This window comes from Hyaena hyaena, unplaced genomic scaffold (assembly GCF_003009895.1).
Source record: "Hyaena hyaena isolate Hyena2069 unplaced genomic scaffold, ASM300989v1 scaffold_40, whole genome shotgun sequence".
NCBI classification, from domain to species: Eukaryota; Metazoa; Chordata; class Mammalia; order Carnivora; family Hyaenidae; genus Hyaena; species Hyaena hyaena.
The window spans coordinates 2,376,445-2,398,768 of record NW_024080672.1 but is presented as its reverse complement, the minus strand read 5'-3'; the positions used below and the strand labels follow the sequence as shown (position 1 = coordinate 2,398,768).

Genomic DNA, 22,324 nt, shown 5'->3' with positions numbered 1-22,324 from the left:
TGCAATCTCATGATAAAACTTGAGTGGATGAGGGCTTGCTTCTTACGGATGAGCAAAGAATGTGGTTTCCTGAGATGAAATACACTCCTGGGGAAGGCTGTTGAAATGACAACAAAGGGTTTAGAATATTACAGGAGGGGCGCCTGGGTGGCTCAGTTGGTTAAGGACCGGACTTCGCCTCAGGTCGTGATCGCACACCAGGCGTTGGGCTCTGTGCTGACAGCTCAGAGCCTGGAAGCTGCTGCAGATTCTGTGTCTCCCTCTCTCTCTGCCCCACCCCCACTCACAGTCTGTCTCTCTCTCAAAAATAAACATTTAAAAAAAATTTTAGAATATTACAGGAACTTAGTTTATAAAACAGCAGTAGGGTTTGGGAGGATGGACTCAAGTTCTGAAAAAAAGTCCCACTGTAAGTAAAATGCCCCCAAACAGCATTCACTGCATGCTACAGAAAAACTATGTGCGAAAGGAAGAGTCAATGGATGTGACAAACTTCACTGCTTTTTTTAAGCAAGCTCTACCCCTACTATGGAGCTCAAACTCACAACCCCAAGATCAAGAGTTACATGCTCCACTAACTGAGCCATCCCGGTGCCCCTTTTGTCTTATTTTACGAAATTAGCCACAGCCACCCCAACCTTCCGCAACCGTCACCCTGACCAGTCAGCAGCCATCAATCATCAAAGGATAACCATCAAAGATTATAAATCGCTGAAAGCTCAGATGGTTAGCATTTTTTTTTAGCAATAAAGTATTTTTTAGTTAAGATACACATCATTTTTTTAGACATAATGCTACTGCACACTTAACAGACTAGTGACCTGAACCCAACCCATAATATCTCCAAGGTATGCCTATAGTAGATATCCATCTGCATTAACTGAGGGTGGATGGGGGAGAGGGGAAAATGGGTGATGGGCATGGAGGGCACTTGTGATGGGCATGGAGGGCACCTGTGATGAGCAGTGGGTGTTATATGGAAACCAACTTGACAATAAACGATAATAAAAAAAATTAAATTAAAAAAGAAATTATACTTCAGCCACAAGGTTAGATTATACATATATTCTATAATTCTGATAGACGTAAGATTATAGATTACAGAACCCTGAAACTGTAAGAACATTAGCAATCTTTAGTCTCTAAAGAAATGTTTTCAAACCGTAGGTCACAATCCAGGAGGAAGTGGTAATATCAATTTAGTGGTTCACAGCCCTATTTATTTTTTAATTATACAGAATTAGAAGTATAAATCATGCTTCATGAAAATTTGTTTCCAGTGTACCTGTATAGAACTTTCTGCTAGGTCTAATCACATTTCTTTCTTTCTGTATGTCACAGTCAAAAACATTTGAAAGACACAATTCATCTCTTTATAGATGAGAAGCTTGAGGAACCCATGATGTGATCTACCTCACTTAAGGCTGTTATTTTTTTTCTCTCAGAACTGTTAAAAGAATGAGATTAGAAGATGAACATAAAAGCAACACCCAACAGAGTGTCTGACCCAAGGTAAGCACTCCATAAATGGTAGTTTTTGCAAGCACAGTATATTATAGTGACTAAGAGCATAGGAAGTTAAGGTCAGACTGCCAGAAAAGGGCATTTACTAGCTGAGTTCAGACAAGTTATTCTGTTCCCTCCTCTTTAAAATTGAGATAATGGTTAACAATCTCAAAGGGCTGTGTATTAAATAATATAATCCCTATGAAGGAATCAGCACAGAGTTGAGCACACTGGTATTCATTAAATGTTACCATTCATTAATACCCAAAGACACAGAATCTATTAGGGACCTATCTTGATTTTATGATGTCCTCTTCCCTCGCTTTAGATCCCCCAATGCTTCACCATCTCCTGAAAAAGAGCCTATCTGAGGTTTTTCCCCCAACAGATACACCTGGTATATAAAGCTTGTATCCTTCTAGAGCAACATCTTTCTTGGGGGTGGGGGTGGGGGGGAATCTCCCTAAGTGAACAGGCTCTACACCTGGACCAGGTAGTCAAGAGAAGGAAAAACTAAGTGTCCCATGTAACTTCTGAATGGGTGACACACAAAACTGCAAACATCACAATTACAGGTATCTGATTCAAGTGGCACTGGGAATAGCAGTTACCAGAGACCTACGGAATGTTTGTTTTGTAGTAAATATTATCGTCTTACAAATTAAGAAACCAGTAAAAGGGCAGGAAATGGCAGTCAGGATTTGAACGTAAACCACCAGAACACTACTCACTCCTTTCTTGGCAAGATATATAATACTTTCACACCTTAACGACATTCCATCACTTTCCTTTCAATGAGTCTATAACTCCATAATTCTCTAAAGTACAGTTGACAAAAGACACAAATAGTAAAGAAGGAAAGCTCTGTTTGTAGCTAAGAAAAACAAAATGGGAGAAATAAGACACTATCATATGAGTAAAATATGTGTAAGAAAAGAGATGCTGAATGGTTTAGTCCCGGTGTTTTCTCTATGTGAATCACAATAGCTCAGGCTATTCCTTATTGGTTGCCTACAATGGTAACTTAGTATATCTAACATATTTTGCTTTCCTTTATTCCCTTTATGTCTGGGCAACTCTTCTCAAGAAAGTGGTTGACAGCGCTAGGAGATGTCACAGGTATCTCCTGCTGACTGAGGAGAAGACGGGGCAAGATGCAACCCAATCAGAGTATAAAATATAAAACTATGCTTTAAACTCCTTTTGAGGAAGAAACACTGACAATAGATCTTAGGTCCTTCCGGAAGGGGCATGTCAGGCACACATAAAAAAATAAATGTAGAAGTTTCTCAATCAGGAAAGACACAAAGTACAGGCTCCTTTAGCTTAGGTATGACTTATACCTAAACTGGCACATGAAAATATAGTAGAGCGGGTCCTAATGGAAGAAACACAGTAGTCCTTTGAAAATTATGTGTGAGTACATGATAACAACATAAGTATCTAATTAAAAGAGTCATTAACAATGAAGTGTCTAAGTCACAGCTTGTTTTTATTTTGCTGGTCACCTCGTTATTTTCCTAGTCACCTGGTTAAATAAAACACAATTGGAATTCAGATTTCAGAATTCAGACTGCAGACTTCAATACCTTAAAATGCAAGGGAATTTGCCTTTTAGTCTAGTAGCCGCAAATGGAAGGAAAATACATTTAAAATCGATAACAGCAATTTTAAAACAATGAAAAATGGCAAGGAGAATAATAACTTAGAATAAAGTTCCCCTGGCTATCAAAACACTTCACTTCTAGGAGCTGCACTTGAATCCAGTTAAGAGGTATTCTATACTAAGGAAGGAGCCAAAGCAACCGTTATTTCACATAGTTTAGTGTGGGGAATTACAAAAGTACTGGGGATAATTCTTCTACTAATGCAATAGCAGAACAAAAGCATAAAAAAGAAATGAAACAAGGATAACATGGAAGGAAAAAAACAAGGGTTTTCTCTTTATTCTTTTTTTAAATTGATTTATTTATTTTGAGAGAGACAGAGACAACACAAGTTGGAGCAGGGCACAGAAAAAGGGAGACAGAACCTGCAGGCTCTGCACTATCAGTGCGGGGCTCAGCTCAAGAAACCATGAGATCCTGACCTAAGCTGAAACCAAGAGTCAGGTGCTTAACCAAGTGACTTAGCCACCCAGACGCCCCATGCTTTTCCTTTAAAAAGAAGTTAACATTTCAGAAAAATACATTGGATGAGAAGCACTGATAATAAAAGAAATTCTGAGATGGAATGTAAAGATCAGAAGGACCTCAAGATTACCTAGTAAAACTAAGATATTAATAAATTCTGGCGAAACCTTGATAGAAGAAAAGATAAACATTAGGGAGAGCACACAAAGAGCACATATAAAGAAACAAACAGATTTGGGGGAAATGATTTTGGGGGAGAGGTAAAGGAAGACACACCTAAGACTTGGGAGTAAGAAAGGCACTGAAAATAAATTTGTGGATGATATATGGAAAAACATAAAACCTACAAAATAGTATAAAACGAGCCTATGGATGTTTAAAAGCTAGAAAAATATACACCAAACCTAACAACAGATATTTCTGGGGAAGGTGGGGGTACAATGGGTAAGGGCATGCATTTTCTTTCTTTTGTATACACTGTAGTTTCCCAAAATCATTTATAAGAATAAAACTCCTCCCTTTTTAAAAGAAAAAAACTGCAAAAATGCCTAAATATATGTGAAGATAAAGTAATGCTGACTGTAAAATAAAAATATCAACCAATATATGACCCTCCATAAGGCAAAATGTTACAGAGCTACTTATATGAAGAAAGTGACGGGCACCTGGGTGGCTCAGTTGGTTAAGGTTCAGACTTGAGCTCAGGTCATGAGGTTGTGGTTTTGGGCTGACTTCTCGAAACCTGGAGCCTGCTTCAGGTTTCTCCCTCTCTCTCTCTCTCTGCCCCTCTCCTGCCAACACTGTCTCTCTCAAAAATAAATAAAAACATTTAAAATAAAATTTTTAAAGAAAAAGAAAGGGATTAGCAGGGTGTCTGGCTGGCTTGGCTGGTGGAATATGCAACTCTGTATATTAGGATTGAGGGTGTGAGCCCCATGTTTTATAGAGACATTAAAATCTTAAAAAATCTTTTAAAAAATATTTTTAAAAAGTAATTATAATCAAGTGAAAAATTCAGGACATGCAATACTATTCAAACAACTTTCAAAATATATGCAATAGAAAAAGTGAAAGTCTTCTTCCTTTAATTAAAAAAAGACTAGAAGGAAATACTTAAACATTAATAGTGCTAGCGACTGTTATTAGATAGGAATATAGCTGGGCAACAAGACTGCTGATCATCTTAATTTTTTTTATACTTTATTCCAAGTTTTTTAACATTATGATTATTTTACAATTATTTTGTTTTTAGGAGAATACTTTTTAAAAACAAAATGAGACAAGATTCAAGGGAGACCAAGGCAGGAAAACAGAAAAAGCAAATAGAAGTACGGAAAGGAAAGGAGAAACAAGGAAAAACAAACAAAAGCTTGAAACAAGATACTCAAGCATAAAATCATCGCTCAGGTTCATTTTCCACACGGAAAATTAAAGTTTTGTTTTGGGTTTTTGTTTTTTGTTTTTTTTAATCTGGTGAAAACAGTATCTTACTGGGAGGCTTTGTCTGCCTAAGTGACTTTGGAAACATGACAATCACTGCATTCCCACTTTCCTCACCTAGAAAAGTATCTGAAACAGGAGATCTGTAAGTCTCCTTTTGAAGTTTAAAAAAAAAAAAACTCCTGGACCTTTAGTTTATTATAAATTATTTTAATTATAAGGTAATTTAATTTGACTAAGCATAAATCGAAATGTAAATTCTTTGTGCTTATATATTTGTACAACTAAAGCCAAATCAAATTCATAAACACAAACAACTAGGAGTGCCTGGGTGGCTCAGTTGGTTGAGCTTCGACTCTTGATTCTGGATCAGATCAAGATCCCAGGGTCATGGGACCAAGCCCCATGCTGGGCTCCCCGCTGAGCATGGAGTCTGCTTAAGTCTTCTCTCTCTGTCTCTGTCTCTCTCTCTCTCTGTCTCTCTCTCTCTCTCCCCCCCCCACCTCCCACTCACATGCTCCAAAATAAATTTAAAGATTTTTTAAAATAAACACAACCATAAACCCAAACATAATGTGATCTATAATATTTCACTTCAATTAATGTAGGATTTACAGTAAAAATACAGCATGAGGTATACTTCTAAATCTTTTCCTGTATTTTTACCTCAACTCTCTCCCTCATAAAATCCATGTTGAACTTATTAGGAACTCTGTTGCTAATTTTACCTAACCAGATCTCTCAATCAAACTGCCAGAGAACAATTCTTTTTTTTTTTTTTTTTTAAGTTTATTATTTTGAGAGAGCACAGGAGGGGTAGAGGGAGAATCCCCAAGCAGGCTCCACACTGTCAGCACAGAGTCCAAAACAGGGGCAAACTCATGGAATCGTGAGATCATGACCTGAGCTGAAACCAAGAGTCAGCCACTTAACCAACTGAGCGTCCCCAGACACTCCAGGTGTCCCCAGAGAACAATTCTTGAATGCCAATTTACATGAGGTTCAAGATCAGCTCCAAAGTTTTTTTGTTTTTCTTTTAATGTTTTATTTATTTCTAGGAGAGAGAGAGAGACCACGTGAGCAGGGGAGGGTCAGAGAGAGAGTGAGTCACAGACTGAAACAGGCTCCAGGCTCTGAGCTGGCAGTCAGCACAGAGCCCGACGCGGGGCTCGAACCCACGAACCGCGAGATCCTGACCTAAGCGAAAGTCGGACTAAGCCACCCCGGCACCCCGATCAGCTCCAAAGTTTAATGAGTAACTTTAAGTTACTTCTCTCTGGACCTCCATTCCATTATCTGTAAAATGGGGACTACAATGTTCTAATGAAAAACTTTGCAAAGTATAAATAAACCTATGTTACGTGTCTAGTTTAGTTATAATCAAAAGCAGTCAATACAAAGGAGAGGGAAACTACAAGGAAAAAATTAAAATCTCCAACCCAGTCTATATCCCTTGTCTAGTTTCATTCATTTCCCTACCCAACTTTATAATCAGTTTTATAATCAGTTAATCATATCAATAGAGCACATAAATCCACCTACTATCCTTTGTCTTCTTGACTTCCCATTCTCTCCCCCACTTTCACCTCTCCAAATCGCAATCTGAATGATATCCACTTTTGGAATTCTTCACTCATAATTCTGGGTGCTAAACCTTTCTGGATAAGGTCCTAAAACTGATACTCAGCAATGTCCAATGCCCTATGACATTCTTCCACAGTAGCAAGACCAAATCTTCTGCATACTCAAGTCCCCCTTGACTCTTACTTAACACATAACCTTGTTCCTCCTTACTGAATATACTGAAGCCATGAATTCCAGTCCAAATTCTTTCAACTAACTGCTGACAAACCTCCATGGATTCTACATAAGGATTACCACCTACAACTGACTCCCATTTTCTTCTATCCTATGCCTTCGTTATCCCACCTAGGAAATTAGGATAGTCTAAACATTTTCTCTGCTTCTATTCTTCTCTAATTCCAATTTACCTTACTCAACCTTCCAAGATAAAAATTCACCTCTAAACCTTATTACCCTGCTTTACTTTATCCCTCAACCAAATATTAAATTCATAATGTGATCCAAAACAACCATTCATCTTTTTTCTTAATGTTTATTTATCTTGATAGAGAGCGAGCACGTGTGAGCAGAGTGAGGGGTAGAAAGAAAAATGAAAAAGAATCCCAAGTAGGCCCCAAGCTGTCAGTGCAGAGACTGAAGCAGGGTTCAATCTCACAAACTGTGAGATCATGACCTGAGCTAAAATCAAGAGTTGGACAGTGAAGCAACAACCCAGATGTCCCATTTATCTTCTAAAACTATTATGTGTCCCAGGCAAATCAAATTCTGTAACACTTTCTCAAAACATACCACACACACCTTCCCTTCATTCCTTCCCCCTTAGGGCTACCATCTGGGCACTTTCTCCCTGCTTACCTGTCAATATCTTATCTATCAAAATCATCCTAGACGGCAATTTGCAGCATGTATAAAGTGTTTAAAAACATGCAACGCAATAAACATGGCTCCACTTTATTAAACATGATTTCTTGAGTCTTCCCATATATTCTGAAATTTTTACTACATGTCTAAAACTACTACTGAGTTTTAAAGTATTATCTAGAGAATTCTATAATCCAAGGGCATTCTACACAATTGTAATCATTTATATGAGTATTTATTTCTTAAAGAAAAGTTACAGTCCTTGGAGTACACAAGAGATAATAGTCTAGCATTACCAAACCAAAAAGCAGGCAATGACCCCAAAAAAAAAAAAAAAAGTTGTTACCAATCAAGTTATATAAAGAAGTCACACTGGTCAAGTTATTTAATCTTGGCATTATTCCACAGATGATAAAGAACAACTTAAGAGTTTAAAACCAAAGGAAGATATATTCAGATTTTCATTTTATATTATAGTTTATACAGAGTAGTTTGATGAATAGATGGGGGGGGTGGCAAGTATGAAGTACGAAAGCAGAGGAAACAAGTAACCTATTGCAATAGTCCTGGAAAGAGAGAAGGAGGGCGTTAAGTCTACAGCAGTGATATTACAAATATAGAAATAAAAAAGCAGTAAAATGGATAGAATTCGTGTTTGACTATATTTGAAGGGAAAGTCATAAGCTTTTGGCTTAGGCAATAGGCCATTAACTAAAAATTTTAAAATTCAAAAAACAGAATACGCAGTCCAAAGGAAAAAGGGAAAGATTCATCTTCTTGAAATACAATTTATCATACATCAGCCTGCATACCTATATATACAAAGACATATCACTACCCTTAATAAAACCTACAAACAGTTGACACTAACACTGAAGGTCCTCCATACACAGACTAAAGATTAATTCCAAACCCATCTCTCTCCACTTTCCTAAATGAAACTTATGTTCCAAACTAACCTGTACTCATGAACATTCTCACCTCTGTGCCTTTGCTTATACCACTTTCCTACCAGAAATGCCCCTCCCTTCCCGTTAATCGTATTCCCCTACTTTATTCTTCTCTGACCCATTCTTGCACAAAACACCAATTCGCACTCAGTTTCTTTAACTTGATACTCTTAGCTCACATAAAATCAAAACAGGTACTGATTTCAGAAAATGGTTATAATGAATGTGTCTCCATTTTGGAATTTGACTTAAAAAAACAACAAAACAAAATAGTAAATGACTCCTCTATCAGGCAAAATCAAGGAAGGAGGGATTCAAAAAGGAACTGAAGGAGCAACTGGGTGGCTTAGTCAGTTGAGCATCTGACTCTTGATTTCAGCTTAAGTCATGATACCAGGGTCACTGATCAAGCCCTGCGAGCTCCACACTGAATGGGAAGCTTGCTTAAGATCCTCTCTCCCTCTGGCCAACTAATCCTTGACAAAGCAAGAAAGAATATCCAATGGAATAAAGGCAGTCTCTGCAACAAGTGGTGCTGGGAAAACTGGAGACAGCAACATGCAGAACAATGAACCTGGACCATTTTCTTACACCACACACAAAAATAAACTCAAAATGGATGAAACACCTAAACATAAGACGACAGGAAGCCATCAAAATCCTCGACAAGAAAGCAGGCAAAAGCCTCTTTGACCGGCAGCAACCTCTTACTCAACACGTCTCCAGAGGCAAGGGAAACAAAAGCAAAAATGAACTATTGGGACCTTATCAAAATAAAAAGCTGCTGCACAGCGAAGGAATTAATCAGCAAAACTAAAAGGCAACCGATGGAATGGGAGGAGATATTTGCAAATGACAACTCAGATAAAGGGCTAGTATCCAAAATCTATAAAGAACTTCTCAAACTGAACACCCGAAAAACAAATAATCCAGTGAAGAAATGGGCAAAAGACACGAATAGACACTTCTCCAAAGAAGACATCCAGATGGCCAACACATGAAAAAATGTTCAACATCACTCATCATCAGGGAAACACAAATCAAAACCACCATGAGACACCACCTCACACCTATCGGAATGGCTAACATGAACAACTTAGGCAACAATAGATATTGGCATGGATGCAGAGAAAGAGGATCTCTTTTGCACTGCTGGTAGGAATGCAAACTGGTGCAGCCACTCTGGAAGACAGTATGGAGGTTCCTCAAAAAATTAAAAATAGAACTACCCTACAACCCAGCAACTGGACTACTAGGTATTTATCCAAGAAATACAGGTGTGCTGTTTCAAAGGGGCACACGCACCCCAATGTTTATAGCCGCACTATCTACAAGAGCCAAAGTATGGACAGAGCCTAAATGACTACTGATGAATGGATGAATAAAGAAGATGTGGTGTATATATATTGACAATGGAATATTACTCAGCAATGAAAAAGAATGAAATCTTGCCATTTGCAACTACATGTATAGAACTAGAGGATATTATGCTAAGTGAATTAGTCAGAGAAAGACAAGTTATCACATGACTTCACTCATATGAGGACTTTAAGATACAAAACAGATGAATATAAGGGAAGGGAAGCAAAAATAATATAAAAACAGAGAGGGGGACATTCTTAAATATGAAGAACAAACAGAGGGTTGCTGGGGGGGTTGTGGGGAGCGGGGGATGGGCTAAATGGATAAGGGTCATTAAGAAATCTACTCCTAAAAACATTGTTGCACTATAGGCTAACTTGGATGTAAATTTTATTTTTTTTTTAATGTTTTATTTATTTCTAGGAGAGAGAGAGAGAGACAGCATGAGCAGGGGAGGGTCAGAGAGAGAGGGAGACTCAGACTCTGAAACAGGCTCCAGGCTCTGAGCTGGCAGCCAGCACAGAGCCCGACACGGGGCTCGAACCCACGATCCGCGAGATCATGACCTAAGCTAAAGTCGGACGTTCAACCGACTAAGCCACCCAGGTGCCCCTTGGATGTAAATTTTAAAACTAAATTATTTTTAAAATAAAAAAAAAGATTCCCTCACACTCTCCCTCTCTCCACTACTCACACACTCTCTTAACTAATAAATAAAAGGAACTGAAATGTCATTATATGCCAAACTTTATTTTGTTCAATATTTTTTTTTATTTTTGAGAGACAGAGTATGAGTGGGGGAGGGGCAGACAGAAAGAAAGGGAGACACAGAATCCCTAGCAGACTCCTGGCTACAAGCTATCAGGACAGAGCCCAGACAGGACTCAAAGTCACAGACTGTGAGATCATGACCTGAGCTGAGGTCGGTCACTTAACAAACTGAGCCACCAAGGTGCCCTTTGTTCAATAGTTTTTCTACCCTCCTCACTCTATATGTCCAGCTTTTACTTCTAGATACCCTCAATGTCCCTAATTCTAGCAGTTACTCTTCTTTCTACTTTGCTGCTTAACTTACACACACCAATCAAAATTTTAGGACCATTAAAATCAGATCTAAAACAAATTTATTCTGAGGGAGAATCTAGGTGAATCCAGTAGAAAAGTTTAATTGTTAACATTGACATTCTGAATATTCAAATGACTTTTTCAAATTTTATTTAAGTAATCTCTACATCCAAATTGGGGCTCAACCTCACTCCAAGATCAAGAGTCACATGCTCTTCCAACCAAGCCAGCTAGGCACCACAAAGAGACTCTCTTATGTTTTAGTTCTCTACTACATTCTAAAGAATTGAAATTGCCAGAAAATCTGCAGCAAAGTAAAACATCACCATAATGATCACCTCAATGTAATTCACAAGTATTATTAAAAAAATGGAAAAACTTACGAAAAGGGATACCTGCCGTCAAAGAGTTCACCATTTAGTCATGTAAAACAGGAAAGTCTTATAAAAACATAAGACAATATGAGTGATATTTAAGTAGAAGTGTAAAATAATAACATGGCTATAGAGTTGTATAAAATTAATTACAATGACTGGAAGAGATAGTAAATGATATAGCAACACAAAAGAAAAGATTTTTTTTCAGGTAAGAAATGGAGAAAATGGAGTAAAAAAGGATCCTGAAAAAGTTTTCACAAGACCTTGAGTGACACTGAACCTTCTGATCAAAGAGAGGTGAGTCTGGTGAACTGAAGTTCCCAATATTTGTTGTATACTACTCTATACTGTTAAATATTTCATGTTTACAAAATGTTTAAATTTACAATTGTAAAAAGAAAAAAAAAGGCCCTCAACGCAGAGGCAAGACAAAGGTTATATAAGCTACTTATCAACCTGCTTAAAAAGAAAATAGTACCTACATAGAAGAAATACACAGTAAGTTCTTACCTTGAATATACCGACCCAATCTTTTGGATGTGGATGGATATATGGAGTTAAGGTGTAATGACATTCCAGGTGTGCATTAGGAAGGTAACTCTTGGCCACATTTTGAAAGATGACATGGGCAAAGTTGGAAGTCTGCAAGGGGACTTCTTGAAAGGATGTCATTGTGAATCTGAAACAAGTAAATCACGTAAGTTTAAAAAAAACACGTTACACCTTCAGAAAACATTTAACATTGAATGCAAATTACATTAGAATGCCATAATTATTGAGAACATACACACTTGGAACTCCTCCTTAAAAATATGATTTTTTTTAAATGTGCTTAAATATAAAAACACAACAGGGAAATAACAATTTATAAAATGACTCAGAAAGTTACACAGGGATTTAAAAAAATGTTAAAACCAATATCAAAAACTCTCAACTCCTTAGAAAGTCTAGCCCGCTGCTTCTTTTGCAAACAGAAGCAGAGTGTTTCTATGCTGAATCCCTGAACTTAATTTTTTTCCTCAATCTGACCCATCCTTCTCCTCTAGGTTCTAGGCTCCTATTAATTAATGTTAACCTCTCTGTGCCTGACCCATGTTCATGATCCTTTAGACCAGCATTCTCAACCTGAGCTACATATTAAAATCATGAGGGGGGGGGGTCTTTAAAAAGGGAGGGTGGATGTCATCTGGCTGGCTCAGTTGGTAGTAGAGCACACGACTCATGAGCTCAAGGTTGTGAGTTAGAGACCCACATTGGTTACAGAGGTTACTTAAAAATAATATCTTTAGGCAGGTCTGGTGGCTCAGTCAGTTAAGCATCTGACTTCAGTTCACGAACTCATGGTTCATGAGCCAGAGCCCCACGAGGCTCAGTCTGCTTTGGATACTCTGTCCCCCTCTCTCTCTGCCTCTACCCCACACAGGCTTGCACACGCAAGCGCTCCCTCTCTCTCTCAAAAAAACATTAAAAAAAAAATTTTTTTTAAATAAAAAATTGAAAGATAACAATGACTTTCTGGAAGCAGGACCTGGGGAGTATGGGTGTGTGTATGAATTTTTTTTTCTTTAAAAAATAAAGATTAGATTTTTTAAGATTTTATTTTTAAATAACCTCTACAACCAACAAGAGGCTAGAACTCACAACCCCAGAGATCAAGAGTCTCATGATGTACCAATTAACCCAACCAGGCACCCCTCCCCAAGTAATCTTAATCCAGTGTGCAGCCAAGATAGAGAACTACTACTTAGGTTCTCACCCAACCCAACAACTTAAGTATTCATTACCACCTCTCATTTCCACAAATGCCCAGACCCAGCCTATCTTCAGGACTTCTGGTACACACTTGTTTAGATCTTTCAAACCACATAAAATCTCAGCTGGTCTACTGAACACAACTCAGCCTATTTGTTCCTTTCAAAATATACTGATTCTACCCTTTCATTCTGGCTTCAATGATCCTACCCTGACTTCCACTGTTAATGTGCTCTTTCCATATATTTATTGATTTAAAATAAATTATTTTTTATGGGCACCCAGGTGGCTCGGTCATTAATCATCAGACTTCAGCTCAGATCATGATCTGATGGTTCATGACTCTGAGATCCACACTGAGTGAGCTCGAGCTCCGCTTTGAGTAAAACACTAGCCCCACTTTGGGTGAGCCCCACTTCAGATGAGCCCCACTTCTCTCAGTCCCTCCCTCTCTCTCTCTCCTCTCTCTGCTCCTCTCGAAGGATTCTCTCTCTGCCCCTCGCTCACTTGAGACCTCTCTCTAAAAAATATTTTTTCTAATGTATGGTGCCAATGAAATACATTGCTGTTGAAAATCTCTTATTGATTCAGTGAATGTTCACTGGCTTAGTGAACACCAAGCACAGGAGATATGGTGAAAATAAACTGTAAAAATCTGTAGGACACAAATATTTTCCGCATTTTAATAGTCCACTACTTTTTGAGAAAAGGGATACAACTGAGAATTTACTCAAAAAAGCCATCTATACGTGTGTCACAGACTCAGTACAATTGCTGATTACTAACTCTACAGTACACATAAACTATGACAACGTCCCTGTGGTACTGCTTCTGAGTCATCACAACAGAAATCCCTGTAACGGGAAAAAAGAGGCAAGATGTTTACTAACCAAATTAATCTAATTTGCTTCACAAATCCAAAGTCTTTTTATAAGGCAAACAGCAGTTAGTCTATCCTCATATTTTAACCATTAAGAAAGCCTTTATTGCTAAGAAGATGTAAGACAACATGCTTTCACATGTTTCTTTTGCTGTCCTGTTTGAAATACTAGCAAATTTTTGAAGTTCCAAAATAATCAAGACTTTTGAAAATACCCACTTTTCTCCTTATGTCTGCTGGGCTTCTATACAAGTACTGCTTTACTGAAACAATATACTGGACATCTCATGAAGAGAATGTCAGTGGTGAGCCTAGAAGCCACTGCTAGAATACCAGACGACTATTAGCCCTAAGCTCTGCCAGGACTCCAAGGTAAGGACAGTGCATTCGGTGACAATCCTCCTAGATCTCTGCACTAACAAAAAGGCTTTGTGACCAGCAGTCCTATTTCACAGTAGGACTTAACTAGTATTCCCCAATTGGTATGCCAAGGCCTTCAGTAAAATGAAAAAAGGTAACACTATTGACAAATATTGGGAACTATGCATAAAATGAAGTGTTATTTACCTTGCTTCTTTAAATTGTCTGAGCTAATTTGGGTTCAGAGGGATGTCATGGTGCTAATAAAGTCACTAATGATAGTCTCTCTTCAGGTCGATGGCTTCATAAAGAAGGAAAAAATAACCCATCAATTCCAGTTTTGAAATATTGTTCAGTACTGGTTATATCAGTAAGAGAAACTATCGTTGAATCAATGAAACCAACCTCTAGCAAATACAACTACCAAAACTGAGACAAGGAATCAGTAATACTTTTCTACAAAGAAAATGATTATTTCAGTTTCCCTGAGGAAAATATTTATTAAGGAGAAAATAAGGCTACATTAGAATGAGATGCCCATGTTTTTAATTAAAAGCAGTTTAAGAATGAAACGTTTTCTTAAAATTTAATATTTCCCAAACAAAGCTGTAATTATGTTATAAAACAAGGCAGTGAAGTTTAAACTTTTGTTTAACCTCAATTACAACAGCGTTTTAAAAATCCATAATCAATCTTACACTTTTTTTTTTAAGTTTTTTTTTTTTTTTTAATTTATTTCTAGGAGAGAGAGACAGCGTGAGCAGGGGAGGGTCAGAGAGAGAGGGAGTCACAGACTGAAACAGGCTCCAGGCTCCGAGCTGGCAGTCAGCACAGAGCCCGACGCGGGGCTCGAATCCACGAACCGCGAGATCATGACCTAAGCGAAAGTCGGATGCTTAACCGACTAAGCCACCCAGGCGCCCCAATCTTACACTTTTACTTCACTAATCAGATGAAAAATACCAGGAAGGTATAGATCTACGTATTCATATATGTGTCTGTTTATAAATAGATCAAAAAGGACTCAAAAGTACACACAGCCCGGTTAACAGTCTTTACTCATGAGGAATGTGTGAAGACAAACTTTTAACTGATTTTTTACCAGTATATATAAATGCATTGTTTTCACTGTTTTAAATAAACATATTAACATAAAATTCCATTTGTAAATCTTCTCCCCAAAATTCAAGTTTTTTAACAGAAAACCCTAATATCAGACTTTAAATATATTAATGATTATAAATCTTAATTTGTGATCCTAATAACCTTCTTAATCTCTCTCCAATACTCCTTCCTACCTTTTTAAAACTTTCAGTGCAATTATAACTACAGAAATGTTTTACAAGTCATTCTAATCTTATTACTAGCTTTTTAAATTTTAAAAATTAAATTCCAATAGATATCCTAGTCATAAAAAGTTAACAAGGGTAAATGTAACTTGAATGTAATTACCACATGAATTAATCCATTTCAAAATGGTAAAATAAAATTTCCCATATTAAGTCCTGTTTCACTCCTTACTCAGATAAAGAAACAAAAAGATGGGCAAGCTTTAAAAAATGCTGAAATTCACTGAGAATGTCAATGTATCAAGATGATTCACAGGCAGATTTATACAATATCCATGCACACCAGCGCACGTGCGCACACACACACACACACACACAGAACACACAGCCCGGTGGAGAGGTAATGTGCAAAGTCACTGCATCACCTTGTGGTAATGCTTGGGAAGTGTAGCTTCACTAACATCCTGAGAAAAAGAACAAACTGTTCCTCAGCTGGAGAGGAAATAGAGCCCCCTACACACAAAGAGAAATGGAAGGAGCTATACTAGACCAAATTTTACTTCCCATTCTCTGAAGCACGTCTCTAGAAACATGGGTACATTAAGATGCAAACCAAGGCTAGGCAAAATTTTTCGACCCAAGAATTAAAGAACCAAACACATTCAGCTGGGAAACAAAGTCTGAAACGCATACACATGCTGCCTGCAGTGACCTCTTCCGTGTTTCCTACTATATTCTCTAAAGGTCCGACATCTCTAGAGCTGCTTTGTATGAGTTACGCTGTAAACTGTATAAAGTCTTTGGCCTAAAATCCAATTTTGTTATTTTGGGGATTCATTCAATTATCTACAAAAAAAGATAATGTGCAGTGGGCACTCAGTTAAGTAGCTAAAATAAATAAGGGTGGGGGCTAGGAAGAGGTAGAAGCACTTCAATGTTATGTTTCTTCCTACTCAAACTTTTTCAAGCCCAAAACAAATCTGGCTTTTGTGTATTTTTCCAGTGGCTTCTGCTACTTATTTTGCTGGACTTGTCCAAAATGTAAGCCTTAGTCAAGCAAACTAGAAAATATACTTTAATTTTGTTTTGTGTCATATTGACTGTGGTAATTGTATTTTTCAAAGTCCTTATCAAGTTAAAGACGCTAAACAAATTAAAGTGAAATATCCTGATGTCCAGGATTTATTTGCTTTAAAAACTCCAGGGGAGGAAATGTTTTGGAGGAGACAATAAAACAAGATTAGCAAAATGGTGATTCCTTCTACCGTTTACTCTCCTTTTGTGCATATTTGTAAGACTAGTAATAAAAACTCCATGTATGACCTACTGCAATAGAACACCTTACATGTATTGGATGACAAACTTAGCAAAAATAAAAGTTTTTATTTTATCTATTTTTTTAATGTTTTATTTATTTCTGAGAGGGAGACAGCATGAGCAGGGGAGGTCAGAGAGGGAGGGAGTCACAGAATCTGAAACAGACTCCAGGCTCTGAGCTGTCAGCACAGAGCCCTACGCAGGGTTCAAACCCACCAACTGTGAGATCATGACCTGAACCGAAGTCAGACGCTTAACTGACTGAGCCACCCAGGCACCTCAAAAGTTTTTAAAATCTTCAGTTAAAAATATTTGAACTTTAAAAATTATCTCCAAACTTCAGTCCCATAGGACACACAAATATTTGAAGGAAAAACTGTTTAACATTCTAATAGTTTCCAATTATTCATACTTTAGCTCAAACACTATCAGCTGGTTTATAGAGCAGAAAAATGTTATCTGCAATCTTTTTGGGAGGCAGAAGCAAAGGAACAATCTGTTAATTTGCACTCTTAAAACCAGCATCCCTAGCACTAGAATTCTTTACACCTGAGTGCCACTGCACTCTGCCCAGGTGTCACTCATACCACTTTTATTTACTCTGTAATTGTTTTTAAAGGTGGTTTCTAAAAAGCTCTATCTTGGGGCACCTAAGTGGCTCAGTCAGTTAGGCATCCAACTCTTGATCTCGCTCAGGTCGTGATCTCACAGTTGGGGAGATGGAGCCCCGCGGAGCCCCGCGTGACTAGCTCTGCACTGTCAGCACGGGCCTGCTTGGTATTCTCTTTTTTTTTTTTTAATTTTTTTTTTAATGTTTTATTTTATTTCTAGGAGGGAGAGACAGCGTGAGCAGGGGAGGGTCAGAGAGAGAGGGAGATACAGACTCTGAAATAGGCTACAGGCTCTGAGCTATTCCTCAGCACAGAGCCCGATGCGGGGCTCGAACCCACGAACGGCGAGATCATGACCTGAGTGAAAGTCGGACGCTTAACCGACTAAGCCACCCAGGCGCCCCTAGCCTGCTTGGAATTCTCCCACTCCACCCCTCCCCTGCTCGAGCTCTCTCAAAATAAACTTTCTACTTATTTTTTTTAAGTTTTTTTTTACTTTTATTTTTGAGAGAGAACGCAGGCACGAGCAGGGAAGAGGTGGGGATGGAGAAAGAGAGACAAGAGAGAGAGAGAGGCGGGGGAGGGGGTCAGGGAGGGGGGACAGGACAGAGGATGAGAAGCTGGCACAGAAAGCTGGACGCCGAGCTTGAGCCCACGAACTGTGAGATCATGACCTGAGCTGAAGTCCAACGCTTAACCCATTGAGCCGACCAGGCGGCCCTCAAAGTTAACTTTTTACAAAAGAGAAAGAAAAAAATAAAAAGCTATGATCTTGGCCCATTTAAAGAGAATTTTTATCTTTCTGTAAGGGTTTATTTGAGCCAAAATAAACTTTAAAAGGCCAGAAGAGCATACAGCCAAAATTTTACTTAGTAATACCCAAATTCCAAAAAACAATAAAATCCAATAAACCTCACATATGTATTCCCCCAAAGAAGTACATGAACGCTGGCAAAATGTTTCATATTTAACATTAAAATGGCTGCAGCCATAACTGTAAACAGAGGTATGCAACAATGTGACTACAAGAAAAACAAAAACTACAACAGGATGTTCTTTGAAGTTGTAATAAAGAAAAAAAAAAACTGAAAAAAAGACCCAATAAGTCATTTCTAAGGTAATCAATCCTTTGAGAAATCAAGTTTACTTACAAAACATAGGCCTGGCCTCAGTCCCTTCTCTATACCTGCATGGGACTTTGAGGGGCAATCGCCCCACTTTTAGGTTAACATGTTATTGAATTCATCTCTTTAAATGATCTAGAACTGAGCCCGAAAATTATTATTAGTGCCTCAGTTCGCGCTGTTTGTAGAATTTTACAATGACTACAATGCAGACTTGAGTAAGATTTTCCCATCTAAATCCTTGTCCTAAGTAACTTCTGAAGCCTAAAACCTACTACTCTATAGAAAGTCAAATGCCACAGTGTTTTCAAATAAACCTATTATTAAAAAGAGAACATATGTGTATTAAGCCACAAACACACAACCCAAAAGTTTGCCCCAGGCGAGGAGCGCCGGTGCGGACCAGACCACAACTTGCGAGCCTGCAGGGTGCAGGGTGGGGGAAAGGGAGAGTTGTGAAATCAAAAGTTGCCTAAGCAAAGGAAGACGTGTGACTCTTTTCAGAAGCCTTGGGGGGGCGGGGGGGGGGGAGGTCCCTTCGAACATTAAGCGTAGGAGCCATCTATAAACAGACCGAAGAAATGTTTACCAAACCTGAAGCCCAGGTGAAGGGTGCGATCCAGCCCCAACAGCTAACTCCGCCCCCGGCCCACACACGGGAGGCGGCGCAGCGAGTCTCCGCCTCTTTCTCCACTGGCGACACAAACCAAAACACCTGGGTTTCACCCCACCCGGGCAAAACCGAGCCTCGGACTCGACCTGTTTTCCTAAGCTCGCCTACGCCGGCAGCGCACATACTGCCCTCAAAACACACCCTAGAATGGGCCTCGAGCAAGATAGATTGTTCCTCGGGGGTCCCCCGTGTCACTCGCCCCCGCCACAGTGCCCACGTCCCACACGGCTCTCCCAAATCGCGAAGGCCTATCCTGGGGCCTCCCCGCCGTGTGGGGCGGCCTCCCGTCGTTTTTCCCAGCCCCACCGCTAACCGAAGTTGCCCACGCCCCCGTCACAATCGTAGTCCCGAAGGAAAAGTTTGTCCCGGGGAAGGAAAGCATCGTCATTTGGCTGCAACGTCACCGCGGAGATCATTCCCGAGACTGGCCAGGCCCGTAGACTCTTAAGAGGTGAGGAGCGTACCGCGAGCCCCCGAAGAGCTGCGGCTGGGGCCCCCGCACAAGGCGCCGGAGCCGACCGGAGAAGGCACTTACCCCGCGAGGAGCTCCGGGACAGAGAGAGTGTTAGAGAGGCTTCCGAGCCGGTGCCGCCATCAGCTGCCGAACCGCTTCCGCCACCACTACCTCTCTCCACCGGCCGGCTACGCCTCCCCTCTGGGCCAAAAAAGCCGGCGCACGTCACTTCCGGCTATGGGGCCGCCCCTTCCGCCGGCACCGCGCCTGGTGGGCGGGGCCTTTCCGCTGAACCGCGGCCTCTGGAAACAGGACCTTTCACTAGCTCCGTTGGCGGTTCCAAATTCCAGGCCGGCCTTTTACCTCGAATCGCCTACTCCTTTTTTTTCGGCCTCCCGGGAATCGCCCACAGACCTCGTCAAACAGGGCCCGTTTGGATTTGCGTTTTTCGTTTAACTATTACTTTGACCGGAAAGTTAGGCAACTTACCAGTTAGGTTGGAAGGCCAGTACGAAGTTCTGTGGACTATTAATTACCGTGGCATTGCCTGGCTCTTAAAAATACTGTCCAAATGAATCCCTTTATTTTATAGATAAGAAAGTAGGGAAACGATAGAAGTGAAGGAAGGGACCACAGAACTAGGGCTGCAACCCCTAACTCCAAAGCTCTTTTCCAACTCCTGGTTGGGAAATCTCAGTCCTGTGCTTGCTTGACTGAGATTTTGTTCATTGGAAGACCTCGGTTCTAGGCGCGATACAGTTCCAATGCTCTAGGATTCTATTTCCTCTTGCCCCAGCAATGGTCTTTTTCTGCCCCCACTTTTATGAGTGGTTACCTGCTTTTATTATCTGTGTGTGTGTGTGTGTAAATTTTGTCCTGTATTTCCTGTTCTTATATTTTGTAAAATCACTTTTGACTGTTAGGTGTCTTACTTTCCTATAGCAGGCATTCAGTTTGAATCCTAACTCCAAGGAAGCAAGTGTATTCTGTTCTAATTCATCATATTCCTCTGTTGCTATAAACCCCTTATCAAATCGTCAATATCCCCAGTAAAGAAAGGAAAATTGCCTCACATTAAACGCACTACAGAACATACAAAATCCTGTAATACTCCTTCCTTTTTTTCTTCCACATACTTAAGATTACAATACCTTCAGTAATATATATTCTCAGTGTTTGCTGATTTGTTTCCTATATGTTAAAATCTTTGAATCTGGTTCTGTTCTGTATATGATACTTGATGGTAGAATTTCAGAAGAACTTTACAGGTCATTTAGTACCAACCTTCCTATTTTACAGATGATGATAATGGTGTGATCATATCAGTAATCACTAGAGTTACTAATAGCATTCTGCTAGTAGTGGAAATAACTGCATCCCTTAAGAAATGTAAATATAATAGGCGTGGCTGGGTGGCTCGGTCTGTTCAGCTTCTGACTTGGGCTCAGGTCACTGATCTCAGGGTTAGTGAGTTCCAGCCCAGCATCGGGCTCTGTGCTGACACCTCAGAGCCTAGAGCCTGCTTCAGGTTCTGTCTGGCTTGCTCTCCCTGACCCTCCCCCCGACCCCCCAAGCTCTGTCTCTCTTTCTCACTCAAAAATAAATATTAAAAACTTTTTTTTAATGTTTTATTTATTTCTAGGAGAGAGAGACAGCGTGAGCAGGGGAGGGTCAGAGAGAGAGGGAGTCACAGACTGAAACAGGCTCCAGGCTCCGAGCTGGCAGTCAGCACAGAGCCCGACGCGGGGCTCGAACCCACGAACCGCGAGATCATGACCTAAGCGAAAGTCGGACGCTTAACCGACTAAGCCACCCAGGCGCCCCGAAAAAAACTTTTAAAAAAAGAATTCTTTTTTTTTTATGTTTATTTGTTTTTGAGAGAGACAGACAGAACGCGAGTAGGGGAGGTCCAGAAAGAGAAGGAAACACAGAACCCAAAGCAGGCTCCAGGCTCTAAGCTGTCAGCACAGAGCCCGATGTGGGGCTCAAACGCACAAAGCATGAAACCATGACCTGGGACGAAGTCGGATGCTTGATAGACTGAGCCACCCAGGGCCCCCAAGCATTCTTTCTATTTAATCTTCCCTGTTCAAATCACTGTGCAGTTTCTCTCTATTGACTGGACCCAGACTGATACAACAACTATGCCCCTTACTTTAGCTTCATAGGTAGAAACTGTCTTGATTATTTTTCCTTCTTCCCCATAAGTAATTGCTCAGTGAGTTCACTTCTTTCTGACCAGCTAGGGTTATTGCCATGAAGCTCTTTGTTGTACTGCAATCTTGTACTACTATTTGATGTTAATTATGATGCATAGGGGCTAGAATTTCTTCTGTAACATATAGTTTAGGTTGTAGAATTCAGTGAACAATGATTTATTGCCATTTAGCATTGGGTGTCCTAGATGAAAGAAATGCCTTTATTCCCAGATGAGGCCACAGCTACACTGATCTTGCCATGAAGACAAAGGGAAAAATGAAATTATTTCTAAGCACCCATGTTGAGCATCTTTAGAAAGTGATTTATAGTACATTTAATTGGTTAATTGTGAAAACTGAGTTTTGAGTTTGGTTAGTATAATACAGCA

At 39.6% G+C, this 22,324-nt stretch overlaps 1 protein-coding gene across 3 annotated transcripts in view; it reads right to left on the bottom strand.

The window, feature by feature from the left end:
* The window catches only part of TAX1BP1 (Tax1 binding protein 1), a 76,771-nt gene extending 56,827 nt beyond the window's left edge, over positions 1-19,944 (bottom strand). For 2 of the 3 annotated variants that reach the window (XM_039229845.1, XM_039229847.1), the window contains exons 1-2: positions 19,819-19,943; positions 11,788-11,956 (exon numbers count right to left, since the gene is read on the bottom strand). In XM_039229845.1, the coding sequence (XP_039085776.1) occupies positions 11,788-11,949 (162 nt within the window). In that variant the 5' untranslated portion in view covers positions 11,950-11,956; positions 19,819-19,943. Of the gene's footprint in view, positions 1-11,787; positions 11,957-19,818 lie in introns of all 3 variants that reach the window. The other variant, XM_039229846.1, reaches the window with a different exon arrangement.
* Positions 19,945-22,324: the final 2,380 nt, after the last annotated feature.